General features: G+C 52.8%; 7 protein-coding genes across 7 annotated transcripts; 5 read left to right on the top strand and 2 right to left on the bottom strand.

Moving 5' to 3' along the window:
* Positions 1 to 607: 607 nt before the first annotated feature.
* On the bottom strand, positions 608 to 3,906 carry AYO20_07519 (hypothetical protein; the record flags this gene model as incomplete). Its single annotated transcript, XM_022645804.1, has 3 exons — positions 608 to 2,291; positions 2,349 to 2,749; positions 2,818 to 3,906. 3 exons carry the CDS (start codon positions 3,904 to 3,906, stop codon positions 608 to 610), a joined length of 3,174 nt encoding a protein of 1,057 aa, XP_022498214.1.
* Positions 3,907 to 6,023: 2,117 nt separating this feature from the next.
* On the top strand, positions 6,024 to 6,791 carry AYO20_07518 (hypothetical protein; the record flags this gene model as incomplete). Its single annotated transcript, XM_022645803.1, has 1 exon — positions 6,024 to 6,791. The coding sequence occupies one exon, from the start codon at positions 6,024 to 6,026 to the stop codon at positions 6,789 to 6,791; it is 768 nt and encodes a 255-aa protein (XP_022498213.1).
* A 1,045-nt stretch (positions 6,792 to 7,836) lies between these two features.
* On the top strand, positions 7,837 to 8,722 carry AYO20_07517 (hypothetical protein; the record flags this gene model as incomplete). The annotated part of the gene is made up of 2 exons (XM_022645802.1): positions 7,837 to 7,845; positions 7,985 to 8,722. The coding sequence occupies 2 exons, from the start codon at positions 7,837 to 7,839 to the stop codon at positions 8,720 to 8,722; spliced, it is 747 nt and encodes a 248-aa protein (XP_022498212.1).
* A 291-nt stretch (positions 8,723 to 9,013) lies between these two features.
* AYO20_07516 (hypothetical protein) lies at positions 9,014 to 10,480 on the bottom strand (the record flags this gene model as incomplete). The annotated part of the gene is made up of 1 exon (XM_022645801.1): positions 9,014 to 10,480. The coding sequence occupies one exon, from the start codon at positions 10,478 to 10,480 to the stop codon at positions 9,014 to 9,016; it is 1,467 nt and encodes a 488-aa protein (XP_022498211.1).
* Positions 10,481 to 11,187: 707 nt separating this feature from the next.
* Positions 11,188 to 13,050, top strand: AYO20_07515 (hypothetical protein; the record flags this gene model as incomplete). The annotated part of the gene is made up of 1 exon (XM_022645800.1): positions 11,188 to 13,050. The coding sequence occupies one exon, from the start codon at positions 11,188 to 11,190 to the stop codon at positions 13,048 to 13,050; it is 1,863 nt and encodes a 620-aa protein (XP_022498210.1).
* A 151-nt stretch (positions 13,051 to 13,201) lies between these two features.
* Positions 13,202 to 14,362, top strand: AYO20_07514 (hypothetical protein; the record flags this gene model as incomplete). The annotated part of the gene is made up of 1 exon (XM_022645799.1): positions 13,202 to 14,362. One exon carries the CDS (start codon positions 13,202 to 13,204, stop codon positions 14,360 to 14,362), a length of 1,161 nt encoding a protein of 386 aa, XP_022498209.1.
* A 785-nt stretch (positions 14,363 to 15,147) lies between these two features.
* On the top strand, positions 15,148 to 17,313 carry AYO20_07513 (hypothetical protein; the record flags this gene model as incomplete). The annotated part of the gene is made up of 3 exons (XM_022645798.1): positions 15,148 to 15,684; positions 15,752 to 17,074; positions 17,179 to 17,313. 3 exons carry the CDS (start codon positions 15,148 to 15,150, stop codon positions 17,311 to 17,313), a joined length of 1,995 nt encoding a protein of 664 aa, XP_022498208.1.
* Between the last annotated feature and the right edge of the window lie 915 nt (positions 17,314 to 18,228).

Genomic DNA, 18,228 nt, shown 5'->3' with positions numbered 1-18,228 from the left:
TACACCGGAGGTGTGCTTTATCCCCTACCATTTCTCAATCAGCAAAGCGAGCACGGCAGCTTTAATTGAACTTGTGACGGCGCATCGAGGAGGCCTGGTCGTGCACTGTGTCCTTGTTTGTAGTGATACTCAAGTGACCTTTTTACCTCTCAGGGAGATATTGTATCTGTCTCAGACAAGCCATCAAAAGGAGCGGGGGGGGGGGAGGGGGCAAGTGACAGTTGACAGATTCCGTGCCCTTACACCGTTGCCAGAATTTTCTTGATAAAATCGTTCAAGGTCGTTTACTTTGTACCAGGGACAGATAGAAAACTCCACCCTTTTCCTTGTCGTTTCGGGCATTATCCTCTTCTCCTACAATATCCGTTCCTCTCACTCTCTCCTCCAATCTGTGTGTCTTCTCATCTTTCATCTTCGTGGTAGCCTTGATGCATCCTACCGGAATTTGCCTCGATACTGCCATCGGAAAATAAACACGGGATACAAGAATCAAGTAACCTGACATCTTCACCCAGCCCTATATCGTAAGAAAGCTTTGCTCCAGTCCTTCTCTCCAGCTCTGGCCTCCAGGCGTACCGAACAATAATTTCTTCAGAGAGCCCCTTGGTTACGCTGTAGGTATAACTCTCCAAACACAGGCAAACTCCTGTAGGCCCCGATCCAACTTCCAAGCACGGATGATAATACTTGCCTTTGGTGGCGGTATCCTTTTCCATTCGACTTGCTGGACATTGTTTGTCTTATCCATCCGCCTTTGGTCGTTCTCGTCATTTCCATAACGCTTGGGTTTACCTGGCACCATGACGGCCAGATACAGGCCATTCTGCAGTCTTGCCCCGTGATAATCTGACCAGACCAGCGTCACCTTCAGGGTCACTGGCCCATTATGATTGGAGATTGGGACATCGATCTGGCCCCACGCGTTTGCGTCTTCGATTATTCCTTCTCTAAAACCAGAGTCAACCGTTCCACGAGCTGCAGCATAGGAGTTGGCAAGGTTGACTCGACCAAAACCTGATTGATTCCTGTTTTCAAGGCGTACTGCACCGTTGACCAAGAGCGCCTTGATCAATGCAGCAGAAGGTTCCCATATGTCCATCTGCCCTCTCAAAGCCTCCCGTAGGACAGCCGCACAGCCAGCGACAAGTGGGGTGGCCATGCTCGTACCAGTCATGTAGCTCCACATGGGGTCGTCAGAGGGCTCTTCTGGATGCCCTTTATGTGCCGAATTCGCCGATAGAAGACGTATTCCCGGTGCCACAACATCAGGCTTGATCCGCCCTTCTCTGGTAGGTCCACAACTGCTATCCTCAAAAAGTTGATCGGCGTCGTGAACGTCGTTGTTAGTTGCACCTACTGTGATACAGTTCTTCGCAGCTGCTTCGGCTCCAATCTGTGCAAGCGGGTGTCCTGTGCCAGGGTTGATGTTATCGTTGCCAGCAGCCCAGCAAATCACCATATCCGTATGCTCCCAAACAAATTGGTCGATCCGTTTGGCCCGGTCTTCGTAACCATGTTGGTGTCTCCCACAAGTCATACCCCAGGAATTTGAATGCACTCGTGCTCTATCCTTCCAGTAAGGCATCTCGAAAAGTTGCCAAAGATCTTTAGGTACTCCATCGTAGTCGGGACCAAGACATTGAACAACCAGGTTCGCCCTCGGAGCTGTTCCTTGGATATCAATGCCTCCCTCGATTGCAGCATGGCCGCTGCCTACAGCCAATCCGCAGACGTGGGTGCCATGGCCGTCAAAGTCATTTACTAAAGGGATGTTGCTCAATGGGTATATTGACAAAACGCGGCTTCCTTGGCCGTCTTGATGCCAAAATGCGCGGTGATGGTTGCTTATGTGCCCGCTGTCAAATCCTTTGTCTGCGACAGCGATAACCTCTCCCTCGCCCTCGAAAGTTTGTATCAGTGGGTCAACAGGATCCCATGCAGCATCGGCCCGAAGAATTCCTCGCGCCACATGGCTTCGCCCCGTCGATTTGTAAACCTTTTCAATGACTCGCACCTCGTCGAGCGACGCTATGTCGGACAGGTGTTGCTCCTGGATCAACTGCTGGACTTTGTGTTGGCAGAATTGCATTGTTTCTGGTCTCAAGTGGGCAATTTTTGCGATTTCTTTTCCGACTTTTTCGAGGTTGACATCGTCATGAAAGACAATATCAACCTTGTGTGGAATGCGGGAACGATCCCCCCTGGGACTCCGAGCCACCTCCCTCAGACTACCTGAGATCTTGTATTCCTGGGGGTAGATATCCGCATAGTTGACGTAGAACAAGCGACGACTGGTATCCAGATTGGTCCCTCGACGGCGATACAGGTATGTGTTCTAGGACACATACTCGTGGAATGTCAGGTCCATCTGCTCCAATTCTTTCATCTGCAGGGATGTAAGAGGCATCCAACTCTGTATCAAGATATAGTTCGACTCAGTGCTGCTATGGTTGGCCACTTCGGGGTCAAGCGTCCATCCGTTGATTGTGATGGGAAATAAAGGACTGTCTCGCGATTGAGCTGCACTCTGATTCTTGAGCTGTTGCCTGTCCGCTTTCTGGTCGAAGTAGATCCTGGCACCAGCTGGCACCATTTCATCTTCCAGGTACAGTTTTTTATCGCTCCCTGTAAATATGCTGATGGTACCAAATCCGCTGTCTCCCGGCCATAAAGGGAATACCGCACTAGAGTACTCGCAGTCTTCAGTGTAAGGAGCGAGGGTTTCTCTGACCGCTGGACCACGAAACAACTGCCAATTAGAGGATTAGAATTGAGCACGGCGCATGTACGTGAAAGGAAGGGTGAGGAGGACTATACCGTCTCGCTGAATGTGACCTCTCCAACAAGGCTATATGTAGGAGTAGTTGTTTCATCCGGCAAGGTCTTGAAGCCTCCGCCTTTCGACACCACGACGGTTATTTCATCGAAATGGCGGTTGATTACCCAGATGTGCGGTGGCGTGTCTGCTTCACGCCGAGGTGCGACGTCTGTGCTTGGTGATTCGGCTGCAGCTGTTCCTTGAAAGTAGGATGATAACTTCGCCCATTCGACTGATTTCTCTGGCCTTGGAAGTTCAGTAGCTTTGATCAGGCCTTGTTGAGGTGCAATCTCCCCTTCAGCTGGAAGTTGATATCCAGATGTCAGGGTTATGGTTGGTATGGATGTGGACCCTTCTGCAGTTGGTTCAACTGCTTTACCAGTGTCAGGGTCGAAGGGTTCGTCACGGACGAAGGGTTTGTCAGGGTCGTTCTGGAAATCGATTGATTTCCTCAGGTCTTCGATTCGTAGTGTATTAGGACTGCTGCTTGGGTGCAACGATGGGTCATAAACGAAGACATCTTTGGGAGAAGATGAAACAAAAAATCCTCCGAGCCTCTTTGCGATGTCGATCCTAAAAGTGCATTGGAACTTCTTGTTGCTCGAACGACGCAACAGGACAGCAATCCGAAAGGATGGGAACACAACGCTAGTAGGCTCTGAAAATTTGTTCACATCGAGGACCCATGAGGCTAGTCCTTGGCGGGAAGAACCGTAAATGATCGCGAACCTCTGAGTGTTTGGTGCTTCACCCGCCTCCCATCTGACTGAGGGGCCTGTACCCCCGATTGTCCCAGCAGTTACATCCGTCTGCTCACCATGTACAAGATTCATTCCATGAGGAGCAACGTCCCAGATAATGGGGGCTTCACTGCCATCATAGTTGGCGATATGACACTCTAGGTCGATACGTTTGATGGCTTCAGTGATACTTTGTTGGCTGGACACAGCAACCTCATAGACGAGGAGTGTTGCAAGGGTGTCATGGTCCTCAAGATATCCGTGTCTGGCCTCTCTTTGATGGATACGAACTCTAACTGAAGCTCTGTCATCGACGTCTCTGTCATCGACGATGAGTGTGCTCGTCATTCTGATTGAACAACACCAGTAGGGCTGCGCTTAGTGAGTCGAGTCATCTAATCTGGAATTCATTTTCTAGAGTCTCACTTTTCTTTTCCTGATCTTGACAGACCTGTTGAAGATGAGCCCTTGTCTCAAACAAGAGGCTATAGATAATGCTTGATACACTCCTTCAAGGCACGCAATTGAGAGGTCTCGCCGTGATAGACTGAAGGGTTGGAAGCTGGGATGGAGATGCGGATGAGGATGCCCCTCTTAAATACCCCGACGTAAGGCTGACCACGTGTCTGTCTGCAATACAAGCACGGCGTCTGTCACGGACTTAGATCGAGGAAGACGTGGATAGACGTGGATAGACATGGCGAGGCGCGGATAGGTTCAGCCTCACGCAGAAAGTGCGGGGACTGTATATCGATATCGCTCGACGGCGTGACGGTTTCGACGGGAGGAATGGGGCACATGCAGGGTTGAATGAACTCCCTTTAAGTCGATAGAATGAATACTTCTCTTCCTCTTTTCCTTTCCCTTCCCCTCTCTCAGTCCTTGTATTTTGCTCCTGCACTCCCTCTACTATATTGTGTGACTTTTGTCAGGATATCATAGGCAGGAACCACTCGTAGCCTTACTTGCTACTCTAATCTTCTTAAGGAAGGAAGCGCATAGGTGACCCAGGGCCAGGCGCTGGGTGACCCGCCAGCAGAAATAATGGAGGGAGGCCGTATTAGAGTTCAACTCCAGACCCGCTGCTAGCTAAAGTAGAGGCTGATCTAAAAGAACACGCGCTGACTCGCCGAGCCTTAATGAATGGAAGAGTACTTTCTGTCCGTTCATCTAAAATGTGTTTGACAGTCCAGAAAATGGTTGCGAGTAGTTATTGTTACCTCAAGCTGGATCGACTCGAGTGCCTCAAATTATCCTGTCTCATTGGTATGACTGCAAGCACTTACCGGTTCTATCCCACTCCCTCTCTCATCTTCTCGCAATCCAACTCTCTCTGCACAGCCATATCTGGCGAGAAACGCGACTATTACTTTGAAGTACCCGTGACCTGTATCTGGCTTGCTTTTCCTTATTACTCCACCCGCTCCTGCGCTCTATCGACAAGACGGGCCCCGAGACTCGGTAGCGAAGCAAAGGCCTTTGAGCATGTAGTATGTCCACGCGCAAGTCATATCACATGGACTCGTTTACAAACCTTTTAGTGTGTGTGGTTGATGGCCGACCCAGAGCTTTGTGAGTGATGCTCATTTTGACTACATGATCGACTCGATGCTAGCAGACGGTGGCGTGGAATGCGAGTATCGGCAACGATAGCACCACCATAGCACTACTTCTCTCTGCGTTTCCTCTTCGTGACTGCTTTTCGTGGCGCACCAGACCGGGGTTTGGAGACGTTGTTCACCCGTTCCTTTTCGCGTCGACACGTTGTCTGCACGGTCGATCGCGGTAGGCCGTGTCGGTCTGCGATGAACTCGTACGAGTAGCCGAGACGGTGGAGTTCACAGATCCTGGAGCGTAGTTGAGGTGTTAGTTCGCGACGGGGAGGCATCGAAATGTCTGGGTGCTAGTTGGGGAGTTATTGAATGGAATTGGTAGACAGAATACCGAGCGAGGCTAGGTAGGACGCGAGACTGTGCCGCGTACTCGGCGAGTCGGTACTAGGAGGGGGTGGTGTTGTCCTCGATTGGGGGAAAGTCAGCCGCGATGCGGGCTTGCGCTCTACTCAGAATGGGGATTTGTGCATCGCAGTGCTCGCAGATGCAAACAGCTGCGCTTCTTCTCCACCAGGCTTGGATATTTGGTTGCAACTTTGATCCAGGAAGTTCGCAAAAGTCCCAAGGCGTGAGATGCGACCAAGCTACAGATAATACGTACAGAACTTTCAGTCAACAGGAGCACAGGACATACGGAACACACAGACTACTAACGGTACACTATTCCCTCTGGCTGTGCCTCTGTTGGTCATATACCCTATTATTATCTGTCGCATATTTTCCTAGACTTCTGTCAGCTCCAAAGGACCGATCACTGCCAGGAGATAAGTTCCCTGCGCTGAATCTCAAGTACCTTTCCGACATCTCGACCTATCGAGTTTCACCCAAACCTACGAACCTCTATCCCTCACGATGTCGCGCTCGCCGACCCCCCAACCTGCAAAAACAACAGTGGATCGGCAATCCACCACGCCTTTCCTGCTGAACTTTTGCTACCGATCCTCCGCCTTTCACAGCCTGACCGACTTCCCTATCCCGACCCCCTCGAACCCGCACCCTCACCTACCTGCCCATCTGCAAATCTACACGTGGATGAGCTGTACGTTGAGAGAACTCGCGCTCCTGTTGACGCAGGCCCTGCCGCAAATTTTACCAGACCCGGCTGTGGGGACGAGGTTGAGCTTCAGACTGGTCTACCCGGACGTCCACGCCAGTCGAGGTGGAGGCGGGAGACTAGAAAGCGAAGGGAGAGGAAGATACTTGAGCAAAGAGATCGGCAGTGTGGTGGTCTCGGCGCCGGAATATTCCAATGGTGGTGGTGACGGGCGTCGCGGTGGCGGCGGCGCTGTCCAGCTCGAGGGAGATGATGCAGACAAGACGCTGGAAGATGCACGGTTTGTCATAGGAGACTTTATCGATTGTGCCGTCTTTCCTCCGCTGAGCGATGGCACCGTGGTGTCTCGGGGAAGCGTCAGCGGCAGAGGAGGCTCCAGAGAGAATGGCTACGGAAGAGTACGAGGCGGGTACGGCCAGAGCAGCAGGGGCAGCTTTAACGGCTACGGATCAAGAGGTGACTTTTCCGGCTCAGGGCATATACCAAGCGGTGAGTGGAGGCGAGGAGAACGGCTTCCTGACTCTGGTGGCTACCGAGGCGGAAGGGGTGCTAGGAGAGGCTATTGAAGCTGAAACCAGCCTTCAAGCAGAAGGACATTGATCGGGTGACATGGGCGAACTATCGCCCATTGCAAACTGGTCCGCTACAGAGGAACAAAATACCTCTTGGTTATGCTCTTGGGAAAGGTGTCTCGATTGCCAAAATCTCGGCTGCAAGTACCAACGCTCCAAAAAACGGCCGACTGGTGTGATGGACCAAATTTCCACACGGTGCGTTACAGGCAAGCTACCTTTCTCAAGGTACTCGGTGTGTCCCACAGGCAGGAAATGTTTCCTTTTGAGGAGATACAACCATCTCAATCGGTCCTCAAAAGAGGAAAGTGAGGCTCCGGATGCAGGTATCAGCCTTCCGGGACTGCGGTGAAGGAGCTGGGCTTGTCTGCGTCAAGGTCTAGAACAATGAGGGCTGAAAGACTTGCCCACTCGGAAGATGAGCGAGCACGCAAGCTACGGTGAGATAGCCTCGTAGGAGCAGCGAGAATGGAGCTCTCGCAATCTGCTACTCGTATCTCTTTCACCGCCATCTTGGGCACAAAGCCTCACGTGGTCCCGTTGATACGCTGTTGACAAGGAGAAAAAGGAATGGGATGGGGATGACGTAGCCGCGGACCAATGGTTTAGCTGTTGAACCAGCAGGACATGCTGCCGCTCACCCAGGTACCACCAAAAGCCTATAGGAGCCTAAAGTTCTTAGCCCTCCAAGCCCGAAAGCCACCTGGGCCGCCAGAACCACACCCCCCAACTTTCCGGAGCTTTTGAGTGGCTGTGGCGTCTTCCCCAGCTTCGAACACGCCCCCACCATTCACCGTCCGGCGCCAATCGCTGCCCACCGGTGCCCGATCTCTCATGAGCATGTCTTCCCATAAACAAAAAACTTATCAGGGTGTCACATCCCACCCTGCACTCTGACGTTCCTCCCCGTCTTAAAACACCACCACCGTATCTCTTTACTGCAAATTTCTTCTTTCGTCCTCACTTATAGACTTCATCTTCATCTGTCTCCTTTCGTTATTCTAGACTCAACACTTAAACTACTTACCACAACGTCAACATGGGCAAAGTAAGTTCATGTCTCACCGACTCGTGTACCCTCCCTTACCCCTCCATCTCTCAAACAGGGCGGTTTACCGCTGGTTTCCTTGCCACCGCACCACAAAGCAAAGCCTGCCATCAAAGACTGACTAGATACCTCGTTGTAGGTCAAGTACATCCTCCTCGACTGCGACAACACTCTCTGCTTGTCCGAGCGCCTTGCGTTTGAGGCCTGCACCGATCTCACCAATGAACTCCTCGAGCTGTACGGCGTCAAAGAACGCTACACGGTCGAGGGCCTCCTCGAAGCCTTTGTCGGTCAGAACTTTCGTGGTATGATGGTTGGTCTCCAGAAGAAGCATGGCTTTGAGATGCCCCCAGACCAGTTGGAGGAATACGTCAACAAGGAACTTGGAGCCGTCACCGCCAAACTTGCTGCCAAGTGTCAACCATGCCCTGGTGCCCCTGAGGAGTTGGAGCGTCTGCACAAGGCCGGGTACCCTATGTCGGTTGTCAGCACCTCTGCCAAACCCCGTGTCGTCGCTTCTCTCGAGAAGGTCGGCATCGACCACTATTTCCCCAACGCCCACGTCTACAGCGCTGCCACCTCGCTCAACCCACCTTCCAGCAAACCTGACCCCAAGATCTACCTCTATGCTTGCGAACAACTCGGTGTCAAGCCAGAGGAGTGCATCACCGTCGAAGACAGCAAGAGTGGTGCCACCGCTGCCATGCGCGCTGGCATTCCCTGCATTGGCTACGTCGGCGTCTACAAACTGGAGGATGGTGAGGAGAAGATGAAGCAGATGGCCCAGATTCTCAAAGAACAGTGCAACTGCATCGAGATCATGTACGAATGGAAGGAGTTCCCCAAGATCTTGGAGAAGATCGAGAGTGGCAACTGAATTTGACCTCCTTTGTCGATTCTGGATGAACCGTCACGACTACGACCGGGTCATGAGATGACGAAAACGGAGCATGCGGATACTGTGAACGACCTTGCAAAAAAAAAAAAAAGAATTGAGCCCAGAGTGAGGAAAGGATAGACAGAGAGGAAAGCGGCCTTTGCGCGACACGTTCTTGTTAGTCCGCACTAGTGGAGGTCAGCTCCCCAAGACATCTGACCTAGACGCCCTCGTTTGGCCTGGAATAGAAAATGGACTCCTTGATACAAGAAATGATGACATAGATTGGGTTCACGTGTTTTCCGACATTCGGATCTTCTCAACTAATCGTCCGACCATCTCCCTCATCACGTGTTTCTCTCCCGAGTAATCCATATCGAACCAGTAGTTGACGGCTATACAGGGCGCCGTCGTTGGGCACTCGTCGTCACTCTCCCAGAGCCCGCATTCCTGGGTGACGTGGTGGAACCATCCCGCTGGGAGGTAGAGGATTTCGCCCTCCGAGACGGTGACAGTGAGAGGTCGCGTGTATTTGTAGTATGGGTATTTCTTGAACGCGGGGGCAGACGGGGGTGAGAGCGGATCGATGGGGATCCAGGGGATACGGTTCATGTCTGCGTCGTCGCCGCTGTTGGCATCTGAGGTGGTGGTGGTGGTATTGTCGTCGTCATCGTCGTCGTCGTCATCGTCGTCCATGACAATCTTAAACTCCGTCTCCTTTTTCTGCCGTTGTGAATCCGACAGCACCCACCGCCCCGTCCGAACTTTCTGGGCGTGTAGACACACCTCCTCGACGGGGCTGTACAGCACGAACCGCTTCCGGCCCTTGACCACCACGTAGAGATTCTCGTACGGGTCGCGGTGCGTGCTGGTCACGGACCGCGCGTTGCCAATCCAAATATTAACGGCTTCGGGGTCGCCGAGCACGGCGGCGCTGAAGGGCGGTGGTGTCGGTGGGAGAGAACCCAGAAGGGAGGATAGCGGTGGGGTATACAGGTTGGAATTCTGGGATTGGAGGTAGTGGACTGGTTCTGTTGTCGTTGTTGCTGTGGCTGTGGATGCAGATGTGGATGTGGATGTGGATTGGTATTGGGGCGGGGCTGAAGGGGAGCAAGGCGAGGGAGGAAGATGTGATGAAGATTGTGATGGCTCTAACGGAGGACAGAGCTTGTCAATCAGTGTGGAAAGCGTCATGTACGTCGAGGCCGGTTGGAGGAAGACTTGTTCTGGTTCATCCTCATCCGCTTCTCGTTGAGACCGAGACTGAGTCCTCGTCCTCGGAGGAAGAGAGTAGAGCGCATCTGCCCTCCCGTCCGGCGTCACAGCGACCTCGACCTCGCCCTGTACAAGCTCGCAGAGACTCTTTTTCGTCCACGCAAAGCACGGCGCCGAGAGTATGGACCGCTGCTCATCTCGCAGGCATTGGCGTTGGATGCTCTTCTCTGTTATTCGCGGCGGCGACGAAACCTTTGCGATCTCACCTCCGCTGTTGTCGATGCTGTTGCCGTTGCCGTAGCTTCCATCCTCGACTTCACTCCCTCCACTCACCGCGCGATCATCGAGGACGCTCCTGTCAAGCCGATATACGCACGGTCGCCCGCGGGCTACCTGTTGGCTGAATTCGAGGTGTGTTGGGTATTCATAAGTCGGGACTGTGGTGTCTGGATTGAACGAGTGGTAGTCCTCGATCAGTGTGAGGAGGGTTTCAAGAGCAAAGTCTTTTGCGCTGACACCACCGCTGCTGTTCGCAGTCGACATCACTTCAAGTCGAGAACGAGGCCTTCGTCTGGCGGCATGTCCATGAAATTTTTGATCGGCAAGAAATCGTCAACGAAGGTTTCTCACGTTCTGTCAAGCCCGAAACTTGGATCCAACGACCCTTGTCTCCGTCTATGATAATGCCGCTGTATCATACGAAGTTCTTCAACTCTGTGATCTGAGCCCCCGACCTCGAATGCAGCTTTGTCAATGCCATTGCTGAAGGAAGACCACATCAACAGACCCAGGTCGACGAAACTCGGTTTCTGCCGAAGTCTCTCCGAACACAACAGCCTACGCCGCTGATGCAAAATCCACTCCACTCGCCCAGAATGCAATTCTATCTCTTAATCTCCAAGTCCCGTCAAAACTCTCGTTGCCCCACGTCTTCCGCAATGAGCTGCTGCATCTTCCAACACTCGTGGGGTCGACTCGTTGACCATGTGGAGAAGGAGGTGGTCTTTAAGAAACCAAGATAGAAGCAGGCTGAGAACACACACTTGAGGCCCTCGGGTACAATCTTGATATGAAGGCCTGAGAAATCATCTCCACAACGCTCGACCTCAACATGCTCGCAACACCGCGCTGATGATAATTGGTCCTGGCTCGAGCATCGCAACATTTTCATTACTTCGAGGTCTTTAGCTGGACAACATCGTCTGAGAGATACAAAGGGGGCTTAAGACACGAGTTATATCAGACCGATCATGGCATCTGATTCCTCGTCATCTTACCCAGTCGTCATCGTCGGAGGCGGTCCAACTGGTTTATCCACCTCAATCCTCCTATCGCAGAGCAACATCCCCCATATCCTTTTTGAACGGTATCCTTCAACATCCATCCACCCAAAAGCATGTGGCTACAACCACCGCACAGTGGAGATTTGGCGTCGCATGGGAATTGAAGAGGAGCTGATCAAGCGACGAGCCCCATCAGACAATGTCAGCAGAACAGCCTGGTATACCAGCTTTGGACCTCACGGAAGGGAAATCCTTGGCCGTGACTCCTGGGGCGGCGGAGCATACGAAGAAGAATACGCCTCTGCCTCGCCGTGCCAGTATTCAATATTGCCACAAATCAGACTCGAACCGATATTGCAGAAAAAGGCGTTGGAACTGAACCCCAAAGGAATCTTTTACAATACCGAAGTTCAAAAGGTTGAGGAAGATGATGACGGTGTCGTTGTCACGTATCTACAGAGAGGCCTGGAACCGATGACGGTCAAAGCACAGTATGTTATTGGTGCCGACGGTGGCCGCATGCTGACAGATCACCTGGGAATTGGCTGGGAGGGCGAGCGGGATATTGTTGATATGGTATCTGCTCACGTTCGAGCTCCTATATCTCTCGCACACCCTGATATCCGCAACTTCATCACCTGGTTCGTCAACCCAAAGCTGGGTGGCACCATTGGTTCAGGATACCTTTACCACTTAGGCCCCTATCCCATGACGCCTGACACAGAGGAATGGGTCTTTGCATGTGCTCTTAGCCCGACAGATCCAAAACGTCTCGATGAGTCGGCAATGTTGAAGCGCATGCAAAATACGTTGCAGATTCCTGACCTCAAAGTTGAGCTACTGTCCACAAACCACTGGTACGTGAACGCGCTATGTGCTACACGATATCGCAGCAAGAAATCCACAGGCCGAGTATTTCTGGTTGGGGATGCCGCGCACCGCATTCCTCCTTGGGGGGCATTGGGACTTAACACGGGCATTCAAGACGTGGATAATCTGGTGTGGAAGCTGAATTTCGCCATCAACGGAATTCCGTCAGCCATCGGGGTGGATAGTGACTGCAACGCACTCCTCGATACGTACGACACCGAGCGTCGACCGATTGGTCAACGTGTGCGAGACCGCGCGCTGCATAACCTACAGGCTTTCGGCCTGGTCATGGACAAAGCCATCGGCGTCTCTACTGCAAATAGCCAAAGCGAAAATGTTGCAAATATGAATTCGTTCTTTGATTCGTCGCCCGAAAATACAGACGGTTCCATGCGCCGAGAAGCAGTTCAGGGCGCGCAGAAGATCCTTGACAACGAATTCCACGCCCTGGGAGCCGAGATTGGCTGGTTCTATCCTGACGTCGATGTCGGCGGGGAGGGCAAAAAGAATAACCACAGCGGACAGCTCACGGACACTGGCGAGATGGATTTATTGTTTTACCATCCCTCGACAATTCCGGGACATCACCTGCCACACGCGTGGTTGGCGAAGGGGAAAGAGAGGTTGTCGACTAGAGATTTAGTCAAGTACGACAGATTCATCCTTATTACCTCAAGGCCGGAGTTGTGGAGACTGGCTGTGGAAGAATTGAATGGATTGGTGACCTTGATTGGCATCGCAGATACGAGCGAAGTGGCAGATGATAAGACTTTCTGGAAGGATACAGATGAGAAATGGGCCTCTCAACGTGGTGTTTGTAGCTCTGGCGCAGTGCTGGTTCGTCCTGACGGGATAGTTGTCTGGCGGGCGGAAGAATTCGATCAGGACGGCCACGGTAAGATTGGATGGCTGCGAGATGTCCTGCGCAAGGCTTTCTGCGTTGATAACTCACCTTCATAGATGAGGCTGGGTGCCTAAATTACCCCGCATGACGCTACCAGAGCTCTTGATCTCCCTGACAATAGAGCTGTTCAATGCCTGACAAATCTCTCTCCAGTTAACCACTTCGCAAAGCAACGTCCTCGATCACACTCGCTTACCAACAGCAGACATGCAACTCGTCAATTATGCAGCCTGGATTCCCTCTGAGAATGCCCATCTTGTGGTCGCCACGGCACCTTTTCCGGATCTCTCGCCCGATGAGCTCGTCATCACGAATCGCGCCGTAGCTGTCAACCCAGTCGACTGGAAGATCCAGGCGTCGGGCGGCTTCGGTCTCCAGTACCCGGGGATTCTGGGAGAAGACATCGCTGGTGAAGTTCTGGAGGTGGGTAAGAATGTGAAGCGGTTCAAAAAAGGCGATCGCGTCATTGCGCACGCGCTGGGACTCGGGAACGGGAGTGCCTATGGCGGGTTTCAACTCTACCCACGGGCCAAGGTTGAGACGGTCGCAAAGATTCCTGCCAGTATGGAATTCCAGACTGGAGTGGTGCTTCCGTTGAGCATCTCCACGGCAGCTGCTGGGCTGTACCTGAAAGGGACGCTGGGGCTGAAGTATCCTAAGGTTGCGAACACACTGGGAAATCAGACATCGACACTGGAGAGGAAGAATATGTCTGATAATGCGAGAGAAAGAACCAAGAAGAAGGCCGTTCTCCTCCTCTGGGGCGGATCATCATCGGTCGGCTCGTCGGTCATCCAACTTGCTGTGGCTTCTGGCTATAACGTCGTCACCACGGCCTCGCCAGCAAATTACTCCTACTGCAAAGACCTCGGAGCCTCACTCGTACTCGACTACCACAACCCCGACGTCGTGCCGATACTTGTATCGTTGCTCAAAGAACATGGGGTGCCTGTCGTGGGCGCTTATGACGCCATCGGAACTGACACGACTGTCCGACAATGCGCGGCGGTGCTGCACGGTCTAGGTGGTGGTACGGTAGCGAGCGTGGTATCTACACCTTCAGATCTCCCTAAAGATGTCAAGGCCGTGAGAATTTCGAGTACCGACGTCGTGGGCCAGGAGGGGGGTGCCGTGGCAAAGACCATATGGGGAGAATATGTGCCCTCGGCCTTGCAGAGAGGGTCATTCAAGGCGGCGCCTTCAGAGCTCGTGGTGGGACATGGGCTGTACTCTGTCCAAGGTGGCCTTGAAAAGCAGAAGAGCGGGGTGAGCGCGCAGAAGGTTGTTATAACGCTACGATTGAAAGGCAGAAGTCGAGCATCTGCTGGCACGTGGCTGGTTCGGTGTGACTTGCTGTTTTGGATGTAACCACCGATGCCTAACCTCATTTAACCCAGGGCTAGCGACAAATTAGGAACAATAGCCGGAGGCGGGGAAAGCGGGGCAAGCGAACTCCCTCCGTCACGATCGTCTCAAAAGGGCAGCCACGAGCCACCTATTCTTACCATGCGAGGTTCAGGGCGAACTTGAGGGCATTCTGCCTGGTTGAAAGATACAAAGTTCACAGCTGTGTGGGAAAATGCGGAAATAACAGATTCTCCGAGTCCCAAAGTTAGCCTGTTCTAGGCCCCAGGTCGAAGCCGATCATTTGTGCCGGTGGTTTGCCTGCGCCCTCTTTGTTTCAGCTGCAGTGCACGTCACCATTCAGACTTGCGCCCTTCCTCCAATTGAGCGGATCCCCCAGGAAAGGAAGTAACGACACGAGGCGCCAAGGATCCTCCAGCAGGAAGGAAGCCCTGAGGCAACTCGCGCCTGACTAGAATAGGACAGGCGTGCCTCGTGACCGCCAGCTCAGATGCTCGATATGAACGTGGACATCCCGTCTGGCGTTGCATTACCAACCTCATCCCAAGGGAGCGGATTTCTTGGTCCATTTCCATGTATCATTTGCTCCCGCAGCACACCTAATCTCGAGCATCATATATCTTGGAATTCGAATACCGTTCTTTGGCTGCCGAAATCAATACCTTTGCCTCGTGAGGCTGAACATCCGCCCGACCGTGCAACGACCTCTCGCGACTCTAGACCATGATAGTCCACATACCCAGAGGAATTGTATCTTCTGACCAGACCTGTCGACCGACTGTCAATCCATGCAACGGTTGTGGGCTCCAGATCCATCAGGGACCATCAATCCAGCGAAACTTACACAGCGCGCCGTGGGAGTCACTCCGCTTATCCATGAGGATTTCGATGGCTTGTGTAACCCACCTCCAATTGACGCGCAAGAAACGACAAACGCTACAGGCCAAGATGATCCTGTAACCTCATCTCCATTGCCTGCACCGTCAATACCTCGCCCGTCCATTCCCCTTCCTCGAATCTGCTCTGACTGGGAAGGCTATGACACTTTCCTGAGTGAAAGCGAAAGATACCAGGAGTACAGGCTAAGGTTTGAGGCCCTCCATATCCCCAAGAAACACCCCTCTACTGCGAGGTCGAGACGCATCTCCCATCATGGCTATTTCCGCAGTCAGACGTGGCGTGGGAAAAGGTTACATATCCCCCGGGATCCCAAGGCAGGCTTCGATGCGACGGTCGTGATAGATCGGGGTAGAATGTCGATTTATGACGTTTACCTTCTGCGAGTCGACATCATGAAGAACATCAACTCCTTCCGAAGACACCAGGTATGTCAAGGCGCAAAGGCACTGTCTTGATGGAGGCAGGCTGGCTTATGAATGTGTCACTGGACAGGTCGTATACTACCCGGAAACCGAAACATACGCCTTCTACACACGTGAAGGTCGCGTTGGACTCGAGGGGCGCGGAAGAGTCGAAATTGAATCTAACTGCTTCGCCACTGTTGCTGACAGGTTTCGCAAGTCTTTTCATGACGAAACATACTCGAATTGGACCAGAAGGTACGAAGCTCTGTTGAGGTGCTACCGGAAATATGCTTTCGTTGAGCTCGATTACCACAAGACCTCGGCCTCTCTTTTAGAGCTTCCCGCGTACACGACGATCAATGCGAAGGTCAATGAGGAGGTCAAGGATTTGATGGAGTACATACTCTTTGGAGGCCCAGCGAGCAGTCGAACCACCAGCAGCGAGAACCCAAGCGCGTCCAGATCATGGCTAGCATTTACGGCTCCGTACGAGCAGCTCAGTTCGTGGGCAGTCTTCTCAGCATTCAAGACTTTAGAGTATATCCGTAAGCACATCGAGTCCGGCAATGTCATCAACTGGATGACCATACTCAGGCTCTCGTCGCTGTACCGCAGTCAGATTCCGTTCTGCTGCGCTGAGGAACGCCCCCCAGTGATCTCAAGCTACCACGCGCTCTTCCTCGAGGCGAAATTTCTGTACTGCCTTTGGCCGCAACAGGAGATCGCTGCCATGGCGAAGGCAATGCACTGCCGGGGATCCCTGCAATTGAATAAGCACAAGACTCTGGCCCAACCTCTGTACCAGGCTTATAGCTCTCTGCGGCACGGGTTCCGCCGCCTGACGGACTCGTCAACCACGGAGTTCCGTCAGCTAAGAAACTATCTGGAGAGATCGTGCCACCATATTCACTGCTTGAACGTGGAGCTAGAGGATATATACAGGCTGTTCGTGAAAGCCCAGCTGCCGAACCCGTACCGCGACTGGATCGAAAGCAAGCAGACGGTCCCTGATCCATCCGGCTCTGAATTGCGGGTGCTCCTGTGGCACGGCACGGCGCTGGACTCGCTGCTCGGCATCCTGGAGCTGGGCCTGCAAGTACGCCGCCCGGGAGCTACCTGGACGGGCACCATGTTTGGCAATGCCATCTACCTGGCCGACGCGTCGAGCAAGTCTGCTGGCTTCTGCAAGTCCGACGCCTGGGGTGGCCAGGGCATCCTACTCCTTTGCGAGGCTGACATCGGTGGGGGCCTCCTCCGCTCGACGACCAGCATCTACAACGGTCACGAGATCATCAATCAATCCTGTGGCCGATACCGGTGCATCCAGGGGCTCGGCCGCACAGGTCCGTCCAGATGGAGGGAGGTTGATTGGGAGTTGGACCCGCCCTTGAGTGGCCGCGTGCCCTTGATTGTACGTGGCTCCTCTGTTCCATAATAATGGTGCATCCTCGCAGGTTTAGAGACTACTGAAAGACACGATGGGGGTACTAAATGTGTGCACTAACACCTCTGTAGCCCGAAACGAGAATTCCCTATGGTCACACCCACTCTCGAGGCATCTTGGGATTCAACGAGTATGCTCTCTACGATCCGTCGCACGTGCTGCTGCGGTACCTGTTCCGAGTCAAGATTAAGCGACGATTTCACTAGCCGCTCCTTCTTGGGAAGGCCTGGACGACTGTTGTTATTGCTGACAATTTGAACGAGTGGGATTAGACGTCTTATAGAGGCCTTGTAATATTCAGAAGGCGAGTTTCAGGTCTTGTCTGAGTGTTATGAACTCTTTTGGGGTGGTGATCGAGTAGGTGACTGGTTTCGTCTTACTGGAGTCTCCAAACGTGTGGGATCATTTCGGACGGAATGGGGCTTTACAGAACCTCAGTGCTTTGACGGAGGTGTACGGGTTTCGTTCAAGGGTTCAAGGGGTCATGACTGGCAGGCGGTAGGTTATTTTTTTAATGGTGTTGTTCCCTGAATAGGGGGTTACAATATAATACATTGAACATACATAAACAATCGAGGCTATGCCGTGAGTTATATATCTAGGCGGTCTAGTAGAAGAGACTAGAACAGTCGCCTCACTCATTCCACCGGTTGACCAGGTATATGTCCACAACATCAACTAGTCAGCGAGATCGTAACTCAATGATACGATGATACGGTGATATCCATACAGCAGTCTCCTTGTCTTCCCGACATCTTGTATATGACCATATGACCATACGAGGCATATGAGCCTTTTGTGCCATATATCCAAGTCGAGAGCGACACCTCTTCTTTTGACCCTGTCCCCTATATGGGCCGTTTGCTCCGGGCTCAGGGCTCTGGGCCGTGGGCGACCATTGCCTTTGTCTTTTTGTCGTTCCCATAATCCGCTGCAGTTGCCACGGCCGTGGCCGTGTTTACCATATGCCCCTGGTGCCGGTGCGGGTGCTGGTTCATATCTGCCTCTGCCTCTGCCTCTGATCCAGCCTCTGCCTTTATCTCTGTCTCTGTCTCTGTCTCTCCCTCTGATCTCGGGTTTCCGGTTTCTGTTCTATCGTCTATTAATCAACCAAGGTCAGG

Source organism: Fonsecaea nubica (assembly GCF_001646965.1).
Source record: "Fonsecaea nubica strain CBS 269.64 chromosome Unknown Scaff53, whole genome shotgun sequence".
Lineage (NCBI taxonomy): Eukaryota > Fungi > Ascomycota > Eurotiomycetes > Chaetothyriales > Herpotrichiellaceae > Fonsecaea > Fonsecaea nubica.
The sequence above is the reverse complement of the archived record's forward strand: the minus strand, read 5'-3'. Positions and strand labels throughout refer to the sequence as shown.